Source organism: Mustela nivalis (assembly GCF_964662115.1).
Source record: "Mustela nivalis genome assembly, chromosome: 19".
Classification (NCBI taxonomy): domain Eukaryota; kingdom Metazoa; phylum Chordata; class Mammalia; order Carnivora; family Mustelidae; genus Mustela; species Mustela nivalis.
The window spans coordinates 16,009,958-16,031,859 of NC_139038.1; the positions used below are offsets into that span (position 1 = coordinate 16,009,958).

Sequence of the window (21,902 nt, forward strand, 5' to 3'; positions counted from 1 at the left end):
CAAACTGTGGAAAGAACCAAAATGCCCTTCAACGGATGAATGGATAAGGAAGATGTGGTCCATATACACTATGGAGTATTATGCCTCCATCAGAAAGGACGAATACCCAACTTTTGTAGCAACATGGACAGGACTGGAAGAGATTATGCTGAGTGAAATAAGTCAAGCAGAGAGAGTCAAATTATCATACGGTTTCACTTATTTATGGAGCATAACAAATAGCATGGAGGACAAGGGGAGATGGAGAGGAGAAGGGAGTTGAGGGAAATTGGAAGGGGAGGTGAACCATGAGAGACTATGAACTCTGAGAAACAGTCTGAGGGGTTTGAAGTGTCGGGGGGGCGGGTGGGAGGTTGGGGGAACCAGGTGGTGGGTATTATAGAGGGCACGGATTGCACGGAGCACAGGGTGTGGTACAAAAACAATGAATACTGTTACGCTGAAAATAAAATTTTAAAAAATTGCATTGAAAAAAAAAACCCTGAATACTGTTATGCTGAAAATAAATAAAAAGAATTTAAATGGGAGGTCGGGGAACCAGGTGGTGGGTATTATAGAGGGCACGGATTGCATGGAGCACTGGGTGTGGTGCAAAAATAATGAATACTGTTACGCTGAAAATTAAAAATAAATTTTAAAAAAATTAAAAAAAATAAAGGCAACCCCCCCACAAAATATAAATATTTAATATCACTAGTTCTTATTTAAAAATAAACTTAAAAGGTATTTTAAAAAGTAAGTAGGATAGAGCCAAAACGTACACACAGACCCACCTGATTCCATTGTCAGAGCTCTTCCCACTTTACTATCCTGTCTCTGGGGGGCTGTCTCTAGCCTGTCTCTGGAGGGTTAGATGCTGGTGGTATTGAGAGTGAGATGAAAACAGTCACCTTGTGCAGGATGGCTGTGATGGGAGCCAAGGGCAGAAGTCCTCCAACAGAGCTTCCCACAATGAGAGGAATAGGATCATAGACCTCATACGCTTCAAGCACCATAGAAGTCTGATTTGTGAATGAGACAGTATCAAACTCTTTGCTGTCTCAGACACTTTAAGGTTCCTCAACTTTTAAGTATCTTCGAAACACTCATGAGCCACAGTAGCCACCAGCCCCAGGGACCACTGACTGAAGCCTGCACTGGACCCACTCATGTCCAGGCAGATACCAGCTCTGGAAGGGCACCAGCTGTGGCCATTCTGGGACCATTGGCTTAGGTCCACCTCTGCAGCCACCAGGTCCCAAAAATTGTCCCTTAATTCCCTTTGTTCTGTTTGAGTGCTGTTATACGTCCTTTCCTGACTCGCAGCCACCAATCTCCAAGTTATTACTGGTCCCCAAGTGCAGGGCACTTTTGCATTGGGCATTACTTTCCAATGGCTCAGTGCTGGTGGCTGCCTCCCCCTCCTGTTTATCCTCCAATATCTGCACGTACACTTCCAACTCCTCTGCACTTCTCCACTGATGATCCTGTGCCCTCTTAGAGATCCAGAAGTGTGTAATCTTAGATCTCGGGCTGATTTCATGGGTGCTTAGAGTGCTCTGGTAGATATCTATCTAGCTCAATTCAGGGGACCAGTTGAAATAGGGTCCCCTACTCCTCCACCATCTTGCACCTCCCCCTGTTACAATCATTCTAAGAAATCGTTGTTGCCTTATCTGAAAGCTCATTATGCCATGTTTCAAAATGACACAAAATCTTTGATAGCTTCATGCCATTATTGAACAAAGTTTCAAAATGGACAACAGCCTAGGAAAAAATAGATACCTGACCCAATAAAATCCAGTTTCAATGGTACAATATTTTCTGGATATATTTTAATTTTTGGATCAGGATCACTCATCCCAGCATTCACACTTCCCTATACTAAATGTGGACCGGAGTCTCATTCAATATTGACTTTGATGAAATTATTCTAAGTTGCAACATTTTACTTCTTCATCTTAATTTTTATGCTTCGACCAAAATTTTTGAGTCATTATCCCATTTTTGTGATTCAGGGATATAGCACAACACAATAGCAACTCTGAAAATATGCAAAGGGAAAGTGTGAAAAGAACACCTGTTACTTTCCTTTTACACAAGAGCCCACTGCAGCCCTTGGAGTCCATGGACAACCGTTAGGAAGATAATAGGAAGGATATAGCAAGATTTCTATGAAAGTCACCATTTCAGATATGTGAGTTGTATGGGTTAAAAATTCTTTCTTGCTGTCTTTTTTTTCCTCTAAAACTCAGCACTTAGGAGACAACATGGAACACATTTGGTAAAACAACAGTCCAAAGCTGGACTCTCTTAAAGTGTAATCTGGAGCCCTACTTAAATCTATTGCATAATATTTCATCCTTCTGGAGACTCCAAAGGGATTGGGGACCCTATGATGATGAAAGAAGGAGACATTTTTCTGTGGCAGTAAAGAGTCGTTTTTTGCTTCCCCTATAATCTCATGATCAGCTGCCTCCCCTTTCTGTCTGTGTTTCTTTTTTTTTTTTTTTAAGATTTTATTTATTTATTCGACAGACAGAGAGAGATCACAAGTAGGCAGAGACAGTCAGAGAGAGAGAGACAGACAGACAGAGGGAAGCAGGCTCCCCGCTGAGCAGAGAGCCCAATGTGGGACTCAATCCCAGGACCCTGAGATCATGACCTGAGCCGAAGGCAGCAGCTTAACCCACTGAGCCACCCAGGTGCCCCCCTTTCTGTGTTTCTAATTAGGACATCCACATGGACCAAACACCTGGGAAGTGGCAGCAACAATGGATCACTCCAGGGCAGGGAATGACCTGAGATGTGTTGACACCTAGCTCACTAACAGACACCACTTTGAACTTTATGCTAAGATGGGTGGCGTAAAAGTAACAATGACCATACTGGGGGCAGCAGGTCTCTGATCTAGGAGTTCAAAGTGCCTGCCAATCACTAACCATACGCAAACAATATCCCCTTCCCTATCTCCTAGGATTTGTAAGAAGCACCAGTGTATTGGTTCACTCAAATGACCTTTCCACCAGCGGCTCTTTTCTTGCCTCACTCCAACCTGCCACAGCTCCACGAGCTCCTCATCAGTGACAGCTTGGAGAACTGAGTGAGTAGAATAAGAAGTGAGATTATGCCAATATAGGAACATAATAACCTCCCTTCTATTTAACTTTCTTGTCCAGGCCCCAGGATTCAGAGCTGGCCACCATCCAATATTGGTTAAGGGACACCATGGGCATCCCTGTACAGGACCCATATGCCTAAAAGGCCTTAATTTTAATTTTAATTTAATTATTAATTAAATTTAAATTAATCAATTAATTAATTTAAATTTAATTAAAAAATAAAATCTTTGACTTTTTTTCCCAAAAAACGTACATACATTGGTTTCGTGTGATGTGTTAATTTGTTAAGGCCAACATTTAAATACACACTTTTTATAATTAAGTCTCAGAATTTTTTCATTCACTATATCTGAAATCTCAAAAAATTGAAGTGTCCTGGGTTTCTTGATCTCTGAGAGATACCAGAGCTAGGTGAGCCAAAGTGGCCCTGGGGCAATACTCCTGCTAGCTTTCGATTCCTCCCTCCCATTTAGCAATGCTGACAAAGCCTGAAAGCCACATTTACAAATTCCAATGTGTAGACATTTTATTCCCAGTTCAGTTTGGGAAATCTGGACTGAGATTCTGGAGACAAAGCTGATACTGACATTATTTTACTAGGAATAAGGATGAAAGGAAAGCACAGAGCAAATCATGGTTTCTGCATCAAAGACTGCCCTCTAGAAATGGAATGCAATCCTAACATCATCAACTTGGATAGCTCAGATGTCAACCTGAAAATTATAGGGAGTCACTAAAGATAGAAGAGGATTGTGGCTTGTTCAGTACTGCATTTTGGAAAGACCATTGGTAGCAAGTGAAGCAAGAGAGACTAGAGCTTGAATCTATTGTTCATGTATTTCTAAGTAGAAATCCAAACCCACTCCACCCAGGGGCATGTTTAAGATCCTGTTCTGAGGTTTCCAGTTACAGCTTTGACAAGACAAATGACCCCTCCCAGACAAGGCACTTTGTGTGGACACATTGCATCCTCCCAAGGAGAGAAAGCAGCCTGACCCTAGCCTCACTCATGTTGAACAGTTCTCCCCTGTAGGCCTAACTTAGATGGGAATAAGAGAGCCAGGAAACTTCTCAGAGGATATCAGGTCCAAGGGACAATAGTAGGTAGTTTCTTATTGGGCAGCTTGAGGATCTGAAGTCCCATTTTCTGGGACAGTCTGTCCATTTGCTTCCACCATCATTTCCTTATACTGACGCTTGAAGAAGCCAACCTGTTGGGGAGGAAGGAAAAGAAAATTAGGAAACCCAGTGGAAGAGAGGAAAAGAGATGGCTTGGGGAGAGCGATCACTATTTCTACAACTCCTACTATTGTTCAAGCACTGCACGAGAACATTTAGACATACTGAGTCATTTAGACTTTATTTAATTTTTTTTAGGGTGTGTACATTTTGCTTTATGTAAAGTATTTCAACATGAAAAAAAAGAAACCATAAGTAAATGTTGAACTCTCGTTAATCATTTGGTTGATGAATTATCTAGGGTTGGAGGGTACCATTGCTCACAGCTTACTTTAATAGACATCCAAAAAAATAACAAGAATAACAAGAACTGCTAGATAGTTAACGGGTGATGCAGAGACACATATGCACTTAAGGAAGGTTGGAAACGATTTATACTGTAGTTTCTAGGTTACATGGGTTGTCAATGTACAGCTTAGTTGGCTTTTCTGGATGTATGATGGGCTTTAAAACAAAATATTAGGAAGAACTGAATCATACTGAACATTTGTACCCTACTTTAATCCTCTTCAGTAGAACTTGAACATACCTCTATATCATTTATATATGCATATCATTTTATAGATCTTTTCAATGGAGCCAAATACTTGCATTTTATAGGTGTTCTAATATTTCTGCCTTGTGCATAAATATACAAAACTAAAATTGCTTTTAGATTTTTAAAAAAGATTTTATTTATTTATTTGACAGAGAGAGATCACAAGCAGGCAGAGAGGCAGGCAGAGAGAGAGGAGGAAGCAGGCTCCCTGCAGAGCAGAGAGGATGCGGGGCTCGATCCCAGAACCCTGAGATCATGACCTGAGCCAAAGGCAGTGGCTTAACTCACAGAGCCACCCAGGCACCCCTGCTTTTAGATTTTACCAAGATTTGTATACTGGGTGGAATCAGCTTCAGAATGAGAAATCAAGGCCCAGCATGGACAAGACACTGCCTATAGTCAGACGGAATCGGTGGTTGTGTCAACACCTAATTCAGGCCACTGCTTTTATGTTGTAATTTGCTGTGAAGGGAAACATGTAGTGAGGAAGAAAAGAGTGGAAAAGACCCAGAGAGCAACTAAAGGAGACCTGAAAATCAGATAGAGAAGCACAGATATGGGAGACAGTTGGGAACCAGTGATGTCATAGATGAACGGGGATGTCTCACATGCAATGACTTGCCAAGACTGTGCGCCTATACCCAAGCAGAGCTCTTTCTTACATTATGGAAATAATGGGATCAAATTGCTGGTGGCGTCAAGAGCAGGATGGAAAGACTCACCTTGTACAGGACGGCTGTGATGAGAGCCAACAGCAGCAGTCCTCCCACAGAGCTGCCCACAATGATGGGGATAGGATTGTAGACCTCATACTTCTCCAGCACCGTCTCCATCTGGAGTGGAGATGACCTTATCAGAAAGTATCAGAACTCTTCCTCTCCCAGACTCTTTCTAGGTTCACCAAACTTTAACTCCCTCCGCTCCTTCCTTTTCTCCAAAAGGTGGGACATAGAAGCACTCATGGGCTTAGGGACAGATTTCCTGCTGATGGACCTTCATCCTTCCTCCCTCCAGGCTTCTGAGCCTCCCACACAGCACCATGGATTTAGCATTAGTAGCCCTCCTACTTACGGCCTGGCCACTCCTACCACACAGTCACTACCTGAGTTCTCAAGAATGCCTCTTGTCCTGGAAGCTGGGAATACACGGATCTGTTGAGCGTGATTTCAGCCACAGTCATTACCAATACCTTCTTCTGCAATGTCTGCAATACACAGGGACCGAGCTGGGGAAATAGCCTGAGGAAAGGCCTCAGAGTTCGAGAACTCTCCTGACTTGAGGATCGTGCAGACATATCTAGTACCACCCAAATCCAGGGGAGGGACTCTGTTGTTGGATCCACGCACCTGGCTGACCCAGCCAAAGTTGAGTTTTCCCTTCAGGATGAAGTCAAGTTCCTCCTGAATGCCAAAAGTGGGGAGGTCACAGTGGAACTTCAGGCAGTCAGCAATGGAGCAGTTCTAGGGACAGGAGAAGAATGAAGCTGAGGAGGCAAGAGCCACCAGAAAAAAGGAAGTCTGTCAGGTCTGGGTTGGAGAATAGATGAACAAATATAGAACATATATAAAGATCTCCAACCTAGCAATTGCGTTTCCCTAAATCCCCCATTGGGCAGCTGGTCCTGCAGTGGGAATCCAGGGTCTTTCTCACCAGTACAAGACTCCCTGGAATCTGGGTCACAAAGTCAGGATGCTGGGGAGGTACCCTCTCCGACACACAGGAGAGATTCTGGTGTGAGAGAGAAGCAGCCACAGAATGATCAACATTTCACTGGTAAGAGGATGTGAGGCACTATAGGATCAGACTCTGGAGAATTAGGAAAGGCAAGGAGATACCTGAGAAGGGGCCACCACAGCCTCATCCCACACAGCCATTCCATTCAGCAGGACAGGAACCCAGAAATTAACGCTGATGGTCACATCTCGCTGACTCAGGTTATTCACCTGCAGAAAATTGAGACAACGTTATTGTGCTCCCAGAAGAATCCAAAATACCACTTCATTCCTGGATATAGCCCTCAGCTCCTTATTCTCTCTCCCACCAGCTCCCAACATTAGCAGCACCATGGGAGGGAAGATATGGACACTCCCTGCCTTCTCACACGATAACGATGCTCAGCTTCTTTCTTGTTCTTCTCATCAGAAGTTGAAAAGTTGAAGTACTTTGTAGACTCTTCCTGCCTGGAGAGAGAGGGCTTGTTGGTGAGAAACACTCCCAGAGCCATCCTCAGTTGTGCCCCTCTCTGAGGCCAAGGGCTCTGCTGGGCCCCCAGCAGACAATCCCATGAAAGAATTATGATCCCCACATGCTTCTGCAGCCTCAGCTTCAACTCTTCTCCTATGGCATTTGCTCCAGTCACCCAGAACTGCTAGCTCATCCTTTGATACCCTGGATCTTTCACATCCCCATAGCTTTGTTCAAGTTCTTTCTTTTGCTTGGAACACCCTTACCCCTCCTCTTCTGGAAATGTTCACTTAAAGGCCCAACTTAAACATGACCTCTCATGACATTTAAACATTTTCCCATGGGAAAAAAAAAAAAGGAGTTCTCCTCTACTAGGTATATGGTTGGCATCTGGCAATGCTTGCAGAGGCTGATGCCAGAACAAATAAGCCTAAGGGGACTCAAGGGAATCATGGTTGGATTACTTGGGGGAAAAAATGCAGTACAAGCCCCTCCACGATGGAATGAAGAAAAAAGATGTGGCCATCCTGGGGCAGTCAAGTAAGCGTGAGAAAGGATGGTGCATAAACACAAGCCCCTGGAGTGGTCACAAATGTTCCAGCCTCAGGTGGCTTTCCGTGCATCCATCCATCCATCCGTCACCTCCTTCAGTAAACATTTACCCTATACCTGGCTGTGTACTTGGCTCTGGAGAGTCAACAGTTAACAAGCCATAATCCTTTCCTTCCCAGAGTTAACATCTAAGGTCTCAGTGGAATCAAGCAAACAAGCAGGGGTGCTGCACATTTCACCCGCATGTAGTGTACAGAAGCCTGGCCAGCCATACAGAAATTCCATGGGCTCCCCACAGTTTCCCACAAATGTAACTGTCAGTGTGATGATTAAATACACAGGCTTGGAACCAGACCATCTGACATTTCTGTCTACCACTTCCTACCCAAGTAACCTAAGGTAAGTTAATTAACCTCTGTGGTTTCTTCCTGTATAACCTGAGATTGCTAATAATAGCGCCTGTGATAGAATTGTCACAGCAATGGTATAAATGTTAGAATTCATAGTTTCCCTTACGGTGCTAACCTTTCTGTTTTTCACTCCTACCCTTTCCCTCTCTGCTTCAGTTTTCTCACTTTAAAATCTTCCAGTTCTAACACTCTTTTCAAATTTGAGTAAATCACTCATCTTCCCCAACCCTTGCAATGGCATAGTAGCATATGGACATGAGCACAAGCTCCAGAGCCAGACCATTTGACTGATTCCTGGTTCTGTCACTTACCAGCTGACTGAGAAGAGTAAGTTACTTAACCTCTTGATTTCTTTGTTGGTAATAAAGGGGGGTTAACAATAATCATATTGGGTGCCTGGGTGGCTCCGTGGGTTAAGCCGCTGCCTTCGGCTCAGGTCGTGATCTCAGGGTCCTGGGATTGAGTCCCGCATCGTGCTCTCTGCTCAGCGGGGAGCCTTCTTCCCACCCCCCTTCTCTCTGCCTACTTGTGATCTCTCTCTGTCAAATAAATAAGTAAAATCTTTAAAAACGAAACAATAAGCATATCCCATAGTTATCAGAAGGATTAAATGAATGTAAATACTTGTAAAGTACTTTTTAAATGCTTGGCATATCGTATGTATATATAACTGTAAGCTCTTAATGTAAGTTTCACTATTTTCCTGTGGACAGTAGGGGAAATTCATACATGGTTTTGGAAGGGCAATGACACGGTTTGATTGTCTCTCCCCAGTTGCGCTAGAAATTCATGTGTCATCAGCAGCAGCAACAGTGGCAAACTCTGTCCCATGGCAATACTATAAGCTTCTGACCACCTTCCAAACTTCTGGAGTTTAGCCGGATTATCTGGGCGTCCTTACCCTTCCTCCAGCCTGGCCTGACCCTGCTCCACCACCCACCTTCAGAACTGACAGCAACAGCCCTGCACATGACTTTCCTGTGACCTGCCACAGCCTTGGACTCTGGTGACTTTCTCAGCAGTTTGTCACATCTCTGGTCTCCTGTTTGCTGTGTGAAACCCTGACCTTTTCTTTCCTCTGTGTGGTGACAAACCACATCTCCCACTTCAGAGTGTTCATAGAAGCCTCAGTCTTAATCTAGTTACTTTCACTTCAGCACACTCAAATTTAGCATGAAGAATAGAATTGGCTTCATGTTAACGGAAGCCTGCGCCTTGGAGATAGAGGGTGGTGTGCAAGAGTGGTGGCAAACTCAATAGGTAAACCCATCAGAGAAAAAGCAAGAAGCATATAGTGTATGTTACTATAGCATAAATAGATGACTGGTCACAAGTATTCCCATGTGAGGAACTAGAGGGCTAGTTACATACCTATCCTTTAAAGATCAGTCTGGGCTGCAAGGGGAGATTTGGGCTTACAAGAGAGTCAAAATTTCACACCTGCTGATCACCACGTAGACAGCATATTTCACTGGGAGCTCCAGATGAACGTCGCTTTTGCTGGTCATGGGTTTATTATTCTCACTGGAGAGAGAGTGGGGGGAACCTCATTGAACAAAAACCCAGGGGAGAACTCTCTGTAGGGGAATGAGGCGAAAGCGGGAGGGATACAGCTGGCCTCACCTGCTCGCACTGGCCTTCAGAAGCATCATGTTGCCCAGGGTGGCCTTGTAGGAGACATCAAATGTGACTACGAAGGTGCCCTGGGAGAAGACAGAAGGAATGAGGACAAGGAAGGTCATGGGAGAATACGAGACAGGAGCAGGTCAGGACAGAGGAGAGAGTGATGAGCATCTGTGGGGAGGCGCTCACCTTGGTGCCCTCTTGGAAGATGGGGTGGTTGATGCTACAGCTGCTGCTTCTCCGGCCCTCATCCCCAGCGGGCCCTCCCTCACACGCCAGGCGCAGTGGGCGCTGATGGGGTTGCTTCCAGGGAAGGAAATAAAATTCAAAAAATGTTATCCATGTACATTTTGGGGATTGATATATAACAGTGGCGGCACTGTGGAGCAGTAGGAGAAAGGACAGAATTTTCAACAAAAAATACTAGGAAAATTAGCCCATACAAAAAAAAAAAATCAAGCAATCTGAAAAACAAAAAAAACAACCCAATGAATTCCTACCTCACTCCATACACTACAATAAATCCCAACTAGATTAAATATTTCACGTGAAAAAGCAAAATTATGAAGCTCCTAAAATGTAATAAAGGGGAATATCTTGGTAACATTGGAGTAGGGAATTATTTCTTAAACAAGATCAGCTGGGAGCCAACCGAGGGCGTTCCTGTCTGGCCTGCAGCCACAGGAGGGAGCCCCGTGGAAGCGCCCTCCCGAGGCCCCACTGTCCACGCTGACCACCCAGCCTTCCCGCTGCGGATGTCATGAGTAACACCACAGTGCCCAATGCCCCCCAGGCCAACAGGGACTCCATGGTAATGTATGTGCAGAAGAAAAAGCGAGTGGACCAGCTTAGCCATCCCCAAGATCAGCACATAAAAACACTAAACCTAAAGGAAGTTTTGGTAAAAATCAACCACAATCAAATTAACACATTTGATTTATTAAAAGTCCCTCTAAAAGAAACTGAAAAGACGCTTGTCTTCAGGGCTGGAAAATATATCTAAACCCATATAAATGGAAAAGTACTGGTAACCAGAATATTAAAGAATGCTTACAATTAAGAAAAGTATGTGAAAGTGCGTGGGTGGGTAATGGGATAATGGGGTGACCGGCCTTAAGGAAGTCAGTTTACGTAATGTAGGTATTAAATGCAATTGATGGGTCTCTGAATTCTGCCCCTGAAACTAATAATACGATATATGTTAACTAAATTGAATTTACATAAAAAAATAAATGAAAATGAAAGTATGGACAATTCAGTAGAAAAATAAAAAAAAAATTTGCACAGGCACTTCCTAAAAGAAGAAATCAAAATCACCAGGAAATAGACGAAAGGTTCCTCAACTTTATTAAAGAAATGCAAATTAAAACTGTAAGGAAATATCACCAGATGGACAAAAATTTAAAACTCTGACAATGCCAAGTGTTACAGTGGATAGAAACTCACAGAAACTCTAATAATCTGCTGATGGAAGTGCAAATAGGTGAAAATAGTTGGTCTCTACTTATTATAATTGAAGATACAGGAATCCAAGATCCAGCAAGTCCATATGTAGCAAATACCTTCCAAATGTTATGCATACGTGCACCAATATACATGCTCAAGAATAGTCATGGCCAAAATCAGGGAACAACTCAAATGACCACAAATTGTAATATGAGTACAGATGTCCACTCACACCATTGTTGTTTAAGGTATTACTGGAGTCCTGGCCTCAATAATCCAACAATAAAAAGAAATAAAAGGCATCCAAATTGCAAGAAAGAAGTCAAGCTATTCGCTATTCACAGAGGACAAAATTCGCTATTTAAAAACCTAGAAGACTCTGCAAAAAGTTCCTGGAACTGATACACAAATTCAGCAAACTCAAACAATATAAAATCAAGGTACATAAATCTATTGCATTTCTTTTTTATTGTTGTTTTTTTTTTTGTTTTTACTTATTAAAATTCAGTTAGCCAAGGTATAGTACATCATTAGTTTTTGATATAATGTTCCATGATTTATTAGTTGAGAATATCACCCAGTGCTCATCATATTAGTTGAGAATATCGCCCAGGGCTCATCATATTAGTTGAGAATATCACCCAGGGCTCATCATATTAGTTGAGAATATCACCCAGGGCTCATCATATTAGTTAAGAATATCACCCAGGGCTCATCATATTAGTTGAGAATATCACCCAGGGCTCATCATATCACATGCCCTCTTTAATGCCCATCACCCATTTACCCCATCCCCCACCCACCTCTGTTACATTTCTATACACCAGTAATGAAGCAGCAGAGTGAGAAATCAAGAAATTGATCCCATTTACAATTGCACCAAAAACCAAACGATACCTACAAATAAATCTAACCAGAGGTAAGGGATCCATACTCTTCAAAAATTGAACACTAAGGAAAAAAGTTGAAGAGGACACAAAGAAATGAAAAAATATTTCATACTTAGAGATTGGAATTAAAACATTATTAAAATGTCATACTACCCAAGGCAACCTACACATTTAAAGCAATCCCTAACAAAATATCACCAGCATTCTTCACAGAGCTAGAACAAACAAACAAAATTTTTATAGAACCAAAAGACCACAAATAGCCAAAGCAATCTCGAAAAAGAAGAGCAAAGCTGGGGGCATCACAATCTAGACTTCAAGTTGTGTTACAAAGCTGTAGTCATCAAGATAGTATGATACAGATACAAAAATAGACACACAGATAAATGAAACAGAAAAGAAAGCCCAGAAATGGGCCTACAACTATATGGTCAACTAATCTTTGATAAAACAAGAAAGAATGTCCAATGGAAAAAAGTCTCTTCAACAAATGGTGATGGGAGAATTGGACAGTCACATGTAGAAGAATGAAACTGGACCACTTTCATACAACATACAAAACAATAAATTCAAAGTGGAATAAAGACCTAAATGTGAGACAGGAAACCATCCTAGGGAAGAACAGAGGCAGCAACCTATAGGACCTCAGTCTAAGCAACTTCTTACCAGGCACATCTCTGGGGGCAAGGAAACAAAACCAAAGTGAACTTTTGGGACTTCATCAAGATGAAAAGTTTCTGCACAATGAAGGAAACAATTAACAAGATAAAAAGGTAACCAATGGAATGGGAGAGGATATTTGCAAATGACATATCTGATAAAGGGTTAGTAATCAAAATCTATAAAGAATTTATCAAACTCAACAACCAAAAAAATGGATAATCCTGTTAAGAAATGGGCATAGTGATTCACAGACCTGTACCCCTGGGGATAAAAATATATGTTTATAAAAAATAAAAAATTAATTAAAAAAAAAAGAAATGGGCATAAAAAAATTTTTAAAAACTACATTGAGATATCACCTCCACCTATCAGAATGGCTAACATGGGGAGTTAGAGAGGAGAAGGGAGTTGGGGGAAATTGGAAGGGGAGGTGAACCACGAGAGACTATGGACTCTGTAAAACAATCTGAGGGTTTTGAAGGGGCGGGGGGTGGGATGTCAGGGAACCAGGTGGTGGGTATTATAGAGGGCACGGATTGCATGGAGCACTGGGTGTGGTGCAAAAATAATGAATACTGTTATGCTGAAAATAAATAAAAAATAAATTAAAAAAAAAGAATGGCTAACATAAACAACATAAGAAACAATAGGTGTTGGCAGTGATGCAGAAAAAGGGAAACACTCTTACACTGTGAGTGAGAATGGAAACTGGTGCAGCCACTCTGAAGAACAGTATGGAGCTTCCTTGAGAATTAAGAAATAGAACTATCCTACAACTCAGCAACTGCACTATTAGCTATCTACCCAAAGGATATAAAAATAGTGATTCAGTGGGGCACATGGAACCTAATGTTTACAGCAACATTAAATATGAAAGACTAACTATTGAAAGAGCCCCAATATCCATCAAGTAATGAATGGATAAGGAAGATGTGGTATACTAGTACAATGGAATATTATTCTGCCATCTAAAAGAATAAATGAAATCTTGCTGTTTGCAAGATAGAACTAGAAAGTATTATGCTAACTGAAATAAGTCAGTCAATGAAAGATACCATATGATTTCACTCATATGTGAACACTAACAAACAAAACATTTTTGAACAAACAAAACAGATGAACTAGGGGAAGGGAAAAAAAGAGGGAGGCAAACCATGAGGGACTCAACTGTAGAGAACACAGTGAAGATTTCTGGAGAGGAGGTGGGCCGAGGATGGGCTAAATGGGTGATGGATATTAAGGAGGGACTTGTTGTGATGAGCACTGAGTGTTCTATGTAAGGTATTACACTATATGTCAACTACCTAGAAATTAAATAAAAACTTTCATTAAAAATTTTAAGATGGGTAAATAAATTGTGATATGGTCATTCAAGGGATTCTATATACAATAAAAATGTTCTATAGGCAATGTTCATAAAGCAATGTTTACAATAGCTAAACTGTGGAAAGAGCCAAGATGCCCTTCAACAGACAAATGAATAAATATGTGGTCCATATATACATTGGAATATTACTCAGCCATCAGAAAGGATGAATACTCAACTTTTGAATCAGCATGGATGGAAGTGGAGGAGATTATGCTGAGTGAAATAAGTCAAGCAGAAAAAGTCAATTACCATATGGCTTCACTTATATGTGGAACACAAGAAATAGCATGATGGACATTAGGAGAAGGAAAGGAAAATGAAGGGGGAGAAACCTGAGGGGGAGATGAACCATGAGAGACTGTGGACTCTAGGAAACAAACTAAGGGCTTTAGAGGGAAGAGGGGGTAGGAAAACGGGGTAACATGGTGATGGGTATCAAGGAGGGCACATATCGCATGGAGCACTGGGTGATATACAAAAACAATTGACCATGGAACACTACTTCAAAAGCTAATGAAGTACAGTACATAACTAACATAACATAATTTTAAAAATGTTCTACAGCCATAGGCAACAACGTGGGATGAATTTCACAAACATACATTGAAGAAATGAAAAAACACACAAAAGAACATATAACATGTTTCCAAAATTTCAAATATTGGCAAAAAAACAACAGTTTTTTCATAGATGAACTCATGGGTGGTAAAACCATAAAATACACACAAGGAATTGATTATCACAAAGTCAGAATAGAGGTTACTTTGGGGAGAGACTGAGGTTTTCATGAGGAAAAGAACATAGAGAGAGTACTTCTGGAGGTACTACCAGTGTATTATTTCTTGAGCTGGATGCTATTTGCTTAATATTATTTATTTAAATATACATCTGTTTTATGCACCACTCTCTCTCTGTCTCTCTCTCTTCTTCAGAATTGTCTGTATCTATGTTTAGATTTCATCATAGAAGAATTGAAAAGAACCCACTGTAACCCAGGGCAGGGAAGAGACATAAGAGAACAGGGGAGCTATTTACCTGTGTTTCTAACACTCGTCGATAGGACAGCCCTGCTGGGTAGTAGAAGTGGACCACAGTTCCATAGGAATCCTCACCCTCATTCCACAGAGTCACTGTCACATTAAGCTCCAGGGAGCTCCCTACCACAAGGGTCTGCAGGCTGAAAGAGGAAGGACAAAAGTGAAAAAGAGACTCCACTGGAAATCAGTTGGAATTGGATCAAGGGTAAGGCCAGGACTGCAGGAACTCATGAACTGATAACATTCCAATAAAAATTTAATTTCTTTGTTAGAAGGAAGCCAAAGGGAAACAAGCATTTCTCATCTCATGGGGATAGGAGACCCATATGCTTAAGTGTCTAGAAATGAAAAGAGATAGACATCTCTCAGCTCACCCTGAGAAGCTGAGATTGATGCTCAGGTCCCCTTCACAGAGGTGATCTTGTCCACAGTTCTTCTCAAAGGGGAGCTGCAGAAAAACAGGAGATTCTCTTTCTCTCCATGTCTTAATTGTTCTGCATTTCCCTCATGAGGACCACTCATCCTGAGTGTTTGTTATTGAGTGTTACTGAGCACCCATCCCACACCTAGCACTATGCTAGACACTGCCAAGCAGTGGGGCAGTAAGAAAGGGGCAGAATGATAAGATCCTTGGTTTCAAGGAACATGAAGTTGAGGAGTTAATTCCATCTCACATTGGAACAATTATTCAACAAACCAAATTAAGTGTCAGTAGGGGACAGGTTCTGAGTTGGGAGAGGCATTAGGAAGCATGGAAGCACAGGTGAATTAGGCATGAATCTTGTACTCACAGAAATCACAATTTCCAGAGATCAACCAAAGTGGATGCCAAATGCCATGATTCCAGTCATGTAATATTTGGTATCACCATGATGTAATAGGAAGCCAGTGAAGGAGTGACAGATGCTGACTGTGATTTCCAGAAAGGGGGAAGATAAGACCAGGGCTTAGAGAATTAGAAAGGATCTTTGAGGTGGAGAGAAAGAAATGTTTTCCAAGTAGGAACTACGACATGCACAAAGAAACAGAGGAAGGAATGAGAAAAATTGGGAAGGATTTGGAAAATAAGAATCAGAATTTATGTTGAGGTAAAGTGGTGACTAGCTGGGATGTGTGTAAGGGTCCAAGCTAGGCAGGGCCTTGGTAACTGGGTGGAGGCATTATGGACTTGATGTGGTTGATGAAAAGTTGAAAACCACAGAGTGAAAGTCAGTACATCCCTGGGACTTCATTGGAAGACTCACAGAAGCAGTGAAGAGGTCCTGTGAGTCCATAGCCAGCACAGGGCGAAGGTTCTGAGATGAGGGGATGGGCTCCCCAACCAAGGAGAAGTTGAGGCGTAGGATGATGGGATTGACCACGTCCTCCACACAGTCCTGAGGGAGAATGGGCTTTCAAGAAACCACTATCCTTCTCGTTATTTTCCACCACTGACCCTTCTCCTCAACTGCATCCATTTCCTACTGTCAGGACAGCATCCTGTCCTAGCTGTGGAGTCAGGTTCTCTGGCTTCAATTTCCTCTCTCTGACCCCAATATCCCCACCCTTTACACGCCACTCAACAGGGAGCAGAGGTACCAGAGGTTCTCCTTGGGCTCCTTCTCCCCATCCCCTTCCCAGAACCAAAGTCCTTACCGGTAAAAGCAGCTTAATGGTTTCACAGTAAACTCCCATTCCCAGGGTTTTTCTTCGAGTCAAAGTCCAGTTCTTGGTTTCGTCAAAAATGGCACGAGAAACCAGACGGCCTGGGTCTAATACCAGATCATACTTGACAGAGCTTTGGACATCACCTGAAGCAGAAGGGAGGAATGGAAGATGGAGAGTCCAAAAGAACCTCGAATGTTCAGGTTTTGTTTATTCATGCAAAAAAAAAATATTGCTGAGAACTTCCTATGAGCTGTATCAGGTGCTAGAATACATGTGGAGAAGAAGATAAAGAAATATCATTCCTGCCTTCATGAAGCTCTCAGTCTAGGAAAGGAGACAGGCATGCAGGGCATAATCTCCCAGCATGATAAACCCAATGATGGGATCCTCCGTAGTACCAAGGAGGGCTTGCCTGGGATCAGAAATGCCTTCCTGGGTGGGCCTTGTCTGAGCCCCAACCTGGAAGATGACCACGGGTTGGTGAAGAATGGGAGGAGAAGGTCCCAGACCATGAGAACAATGGCTCGGACCAGAAAAGAGAGGGAGGATGGGAGAGTGGGATGAGGTGAGGTCGGAAGGGCCGGCAGGAGCGAAACCAACAAGGACATCGTAGAGAAGGATTTGGGCTTCATGAATGGAGGGAAGGATGTTGAGTAGGCAAGTGAGGAGAACAGATTTGTGTTTTAGGACCAATACTTCTAGTTTCTCATGAAGAAAGGTGGGGAGGCTGCAAGAACAGACGTGGAGACAGCTCAAAGAATAGGTAGGAAAGACAAGTGGTGGCTTCAAGGTAGGCAGTGGCTGGAGCAGGTAGAGAGAAGTGGGCAGACTCCAGGTCATCTCCTGGACTTAGAGCCCACTGGCCTGGTGTGGGGAGAGGGGGAGAGAAGGGACCCAAGGTTTCCTACTCTGGCAGGCAGGTGGATGTGGAGGTGGTACCTGGATTCCTTAGCCCATTTTCTCCTGAGGTAGGCTGGGGGTCTCAAGGGGATAAGGGACTGGGTCCACTGGGAAGAAACTCACCTAGCTGGTCCAGTGAGCTTTTGTGGATAGTGAGACAGACTGTGGCATTCCCAGCTTCCAGGGTGGATGGCATGTCTCCCCAGCACTGGTACACAACCTTTGGCACCTCCGTTGGCATGAATCTCATGGCCACTCCCACATTCAGCACTGGCCGACTCCTGAGGGTGCATGCAGGGGCTGAGGACCTGGATCTGGCCTCGGGCAGGAGGACAAGGGAGGGGGCAGCTTGTTGAATGGACACGCAGTGGGCAAGGGTGGGATGTGGAGAGTTCTCACCTGAGCAGCAGCACCTGTCCCCAGGCCCCGACAGCCAGGTCCACCAGTCCATCCTGGGTGAGGTCCTGACCCCCACTCAGAGACTGCCCAAAATACTGGAGTGAGGGAGAGAGCTGGGAGCCCGCGATCCGCTGGCCAGAGGGGAAAAGGAAAAGTGGAAGTCAAGGGGAAGGCATCTGAAAGATTTGAGAAGAAAGATTTGGAAAAAAAACTGCAGTGAAAGCAGAACTGAATGGAAAAATTCAGAGAGATAAGAGGGTAGGAATGGAAAGCAAGAGTACTGAGACCCCAGGGACCCCAGACATAGAGCTCCTTCATTTAATGTCTCACAGGAGGAAACTAAGGCTCCTAGAGGCTAAATCAGTCGCTCGCCTAAGGCCACACAGCTGACATGGCCAGCCAGGCACTTGACCCACGCCCTGCAATCTCTTAACCACTAAGCTGCCCACAGGAGAAAGGAGAGATACTCTGTGCTTAGCTTGGCTTGGTGATATTCAGGGCACTAGACCCCTAAAAGGAGCATGGCTACTGTTCAGGTCAGTGACATGACAGGGCATCAGGCAAATCTGAGACCTAGAAAAGCACGTGGAACTGGGAAAGGCTTCAGACAGGGGCCTCACCTGACTGTGGGAGGGGCTGATGCCCAGCCCTGAGGTTCCATGAAAGACGTAGACAGCACCCCGGCTCTCCTGCTCTCCTGGGGCCCCGACGGCCACGTCCGTCAGCTTGTCCCCATTCACATCCCCCAGCACCGTCAGCGCTGCCCCAAAGCGGCCCCAGGGGTGGCCTTGCTCCCCGAAGAGAATGGCCTCACACTGCCACTTAGCCCTCTGCAGAACAAAACCAGTGTCAGGTCCCAACACAGGCAATCCCTCCACCCCTCACCCAGGCCCCACCCAGCCCTGGGCTCATCAGACACTCACCCCCTGGGGCAAGGGGCACACAGACACCTGCCCCCCTCGGGTTGGCTTGTAGTAATGAGGGGCCCCGATGAGGACCAGGTCCGAGCTGCCGTCTCTACCCACATCCACAGCGCAGAGGGAGGCCCCAAAGTAAGAGCCGATCTGCAGGGCACAGCCAAAAGTCATCCCGCCTGCCCCTGCCAGAGGCAGCCCCTTCTGGGACAGGTCCCACTTCTCCCCAGCCACCGGGACCTCCCCCTACAGGCTCCCAGACCCCTTCATCTCCTCTCTCTCTGCCCCTGCAGACCCTGCCTCCCTCACGTTCCACTCTGGCTTCCTCAACATCCAACCTGAGTCCCTGCGACTTCAGCCTTCGGCCTCCATTTCCCAGACGTCTTGGTGAAGATGACAGCCTTCCCAGTATGCTGATGGCGGGGGGCCCCCAGGATCAGGCTCTGGACCCCCTTCCAAAAGGCCAGCTCAGTGGAGTAACCTGAGGAGGGCCCAGCTCAGCACAAAGGCTTCCTCCCCACCCCCGAGCTCCTGCCCACCTGTGCCCCCAACCACAGCCTTTTCTCACCCAGGTAAGAGTCCCTCATGTCCATATTCTCTTGAGACATGTTGATGAAAGTGGGGCTTTGGTTTTGGGGGTACAGGAAGGCACCTCCAGACCAGCTGAAGCTCCCCACTGCCCCCAGAACTGGTCCATCCTGGGAGGAAAGGGTTCCAGGGCTGAGCCAGACCAAGCCTAAAGAAGATGGCCTGTTCCACAGCAAGGCCTGCCACCGACTCTGCTCACTGTCTGGAATTCTCTTCTCCTCCCCAGTCTTCTTCAACAACTTCAGTGTCGCTCACTCCTAACGTCTCTCAGCTGTGCCCAGTGCCACTGTTCCAGTAAGTACCAACTCTTCTCACCCATGACCCTTTCTGCTCCATCCTCTAGTACACCAGAGTTAAGTTCCCCAGGACCAAGAAACGTAGAGCCACCCCCCAGCTGGCAATCCAAGATGGCTCCCTGTCGCCAAGCCCCTGAGGATTGCATCTAGTGTCCTCCCAGTCAAATCTGTGGAGATACCTTGTGTTTAAACACATGAAGCATTTGAGCTGGACACCTCTCTCTTCTGTCTTTCTAGGACTCCACTCCTTTCTCAGGAAGACTCAACCTCAAACTCACCTCCTCTGTGAGGTCTTCTTTGGCTCCCTCAGGGAGTGATAGGCCTTTCCTACTCTGCATACTTTGTTTTTTGCCTTTTTAAACTTTTGACTATGGATAATTTAGAACATATACAAAAGTAGAAAGAAATGCTTAATGAACTCCTAAGTACCCATGACCCACCTTCAGTGACCAATTCATGACCAACCTTGTTTCATTTCTATGTCCCCCCAATTCACCCCCAAAATCACTTTGAAGCAAACCCCTCTGGATGCTTGGAGCACACATCTACTTGCACACAAGCCATGCTATATTGTCGATTCTTTCATCTGCATGATCTGGCCGCCCCCATCTGTCCCCCACCCCCCTCACTCTGCTCCAGCTACGCCGGCCCTTCTATCTCTCTGGTCCAGTAACCGTGTTCAGGCCTCAAGACTTTTGCACTTGTTTTTTCCTCTTCCTGGAGCAATCTCTCTCAGATTTTTCCAGGGCTGGCCCTTTCTCATCATTTGGCCTCAGTTGTCACTCCTCGGGCCTCCTCTGATCACCTCTCTTGCTCTATCCTAATGCCTAACACAATCTGAAGTTATTTTTGGTTGTTTGTTGTCTCCCCCAACTGGATATGTGCCCTATGAGAGCAGGAACCGTGGCCACCCTGTTCTCTGCTGTGCTCCTGGCACCTACATACACTACCCATATGTCTGTCTCTGAACAGACAATGAACTTGAAGATAGAATCTGCTTTCTTATTTACTCCTGGGTCCCAACCCCCAGCACAGGGCTGGCCCAGGATTGGTGCCTGACACCTGTTTATCAAGTATGTGTTCCACTCACCATTGCGAGCACTGAACTGAAGCCTTCTTGTGACATCTCATGTTGGAAAGAGCTACTTGCCTTCGACTGGGTTCCTGTGGGGAAACAGGCCACTTGGGCTCTGGGGACCATGAGACCACAAGGACTCAGAGCACAAGGAGAAGAATGAATCTGAAGCTCGGGTTCTGGGGCACAATTCTGGGTGAGCCGTGAATAGGGATAGCCCCTCCGTACTTCAGGGGACAGCTGGGTCCAGAACCTTCAATCCCAAGACCCAGGCTCGCCCTGCATTTACCCTCGACTGCAAAGATCTTCTCCTGAAGCTGCTCCTGGATGCTGCCGAGTGCCGCAAAGTTGTCCACCCTGAACACGTGGTCCTGAGAGGGCAGTGAGCCGATGGTGTTCAGCTCCTGCCTGGCAGTGGGTTTCTGGAAAGCATTCCCCACCTGTGACAGACAGACAGGTGAGGAGGAGACCACCAGCCTTTCTGCCAGAGTGAGATACAGCCTGAGTCTGAGGGAGACATGAGGAAGTGGACATACCCCAATGGCATAGCGAATGATGCCAGCTCTCTGTGCCTGAGGGATGACCTTGCTGTAGTCCAGGGGGTCTTTGTATTTCTGCCCATCTGTGATGACAATGAGGATCTTCTTGGCACTTTTCCGGGCCCCATTCTTACTATGAAATAGTTCTTCCCTGTCAAGGAAGAAAGGGAGATGACTCTGTAGATGATATTGATTCTGGAATGAAATGATCTGTAGGGTGTCTTGGTGGCTCAGTTGGTTAAGCAACTGCTTTCAGCTCAGGTAGATCCTGGAGTCCCGGGATCGAGTCCCACATCGGACTCCCCAGTCGACGGAGAGTCTGCTTCTCCCTCTGACCTCTCCCCTCTCATAGTCTCTCTCTCTCTCTGTCTGTCTGTCTGGCTCTCTCTCAAATAAATAAATAAAATCTTTAAAAAAGAAATAACCTGTAGCACTAGAAGTTCATCTGGAGAGACTGGGGAGTCCTGGTACCGTCAGATTATCTCAGGCATG

General features: G+C 44.8%; 1 protein-coding gene across 3 annotated transcripts in view; it reads right to left on the bottom strand.

Moving 5' to 3' along the window:
• Positions 1–3,678: 3,678 nt before the first annotated feature.
• ITGAD (integrin subunit alpha D) overlaps positions 3,679–21,902 on the bottom strand; it is a 31,615-nt gene continuing 13,391 nt past the window's right edge. The window contains exons 8-30 of one of the 3 annotated variants that reach the window (XM_082714280.1): positions 21,408–21,561; positions 21,161–21,311; positions 20,887–20,960; positions 19,481–19,610; positions 19,251–19,393; positions 18,922–19,062; positions 18,619–18,828; positions 17,999–18,129; positions 17,723–17,880; positions 16,688–16,842; positions 16,297–16,428; positions 15,427–15,500; positions 15,051–15,192; positions 9,837–9,950; positions 9,648–9,727; positions 9,465–9,548; positions 6,980–7,058; positions 6,714–6,821; positions 6,529–6,606; positions 6,225–6,338; positions 5,981–6,082; positions 5,601–5,711; positions 3,679–4,312 (exon numbers count right to left, since the gene is read on the bottom strand). In XM_082714280.1, coding sequence (XP_082570406.1) covers positions 4,214–4,312; positions 5,601–5,711; positions 5,981–6,082; positions 6,225–6,338; positions 6,529–6,606; positions 6,714–6,821; positions 6,980–7,058; positions 9,465–9,548; positions 9,648–9,727; positions 9,837–9,950; positions 15,051–15,192; positions 15,427–15,500; positions 16,297–16,428; positions 16,688–16,842; positions 17,723–17,880; positions 17,999–18,129; positions 18,619–18,828; positions 18,922–19,062; positions 19,251–19,393; positions 19,481–19,610; positions 20,887–20,960; positions 21,161–21,311; positions 21,408–21,561 — 2,764 coding nt within the window. In that variant the 3' untranslated portion in view covers positions 3,679–4,213. Of the gene's footprint in view, positions 4,313–5,600; positions 5,712–5,980; positions 6,083–6,224; positions 6,339–6,528; positions 6,607–6,713; positions 6,822–6,979; positions 7,059–9,464; positions 9,549–9,647; positions 9,728–9,836; positions 9,951–15,050; positions 15,193–15,426; positions 15,501–16,296; positions 16,429–16,687; positions 16,843–17,722; positions 17,881–17,998; positions 18,130–18,618; positions 18,829–18,921; positions 19,063–19,250; positions 19,394–19,480; positions 19,611–20,886; positions 20,961–21,160; positions 21,562–21,902 lie in introns of all 3 variants that reach the window. The other 2 variants (XM_082714281.1, XM_082714279.1) reach the window with 2 other exon arrangements.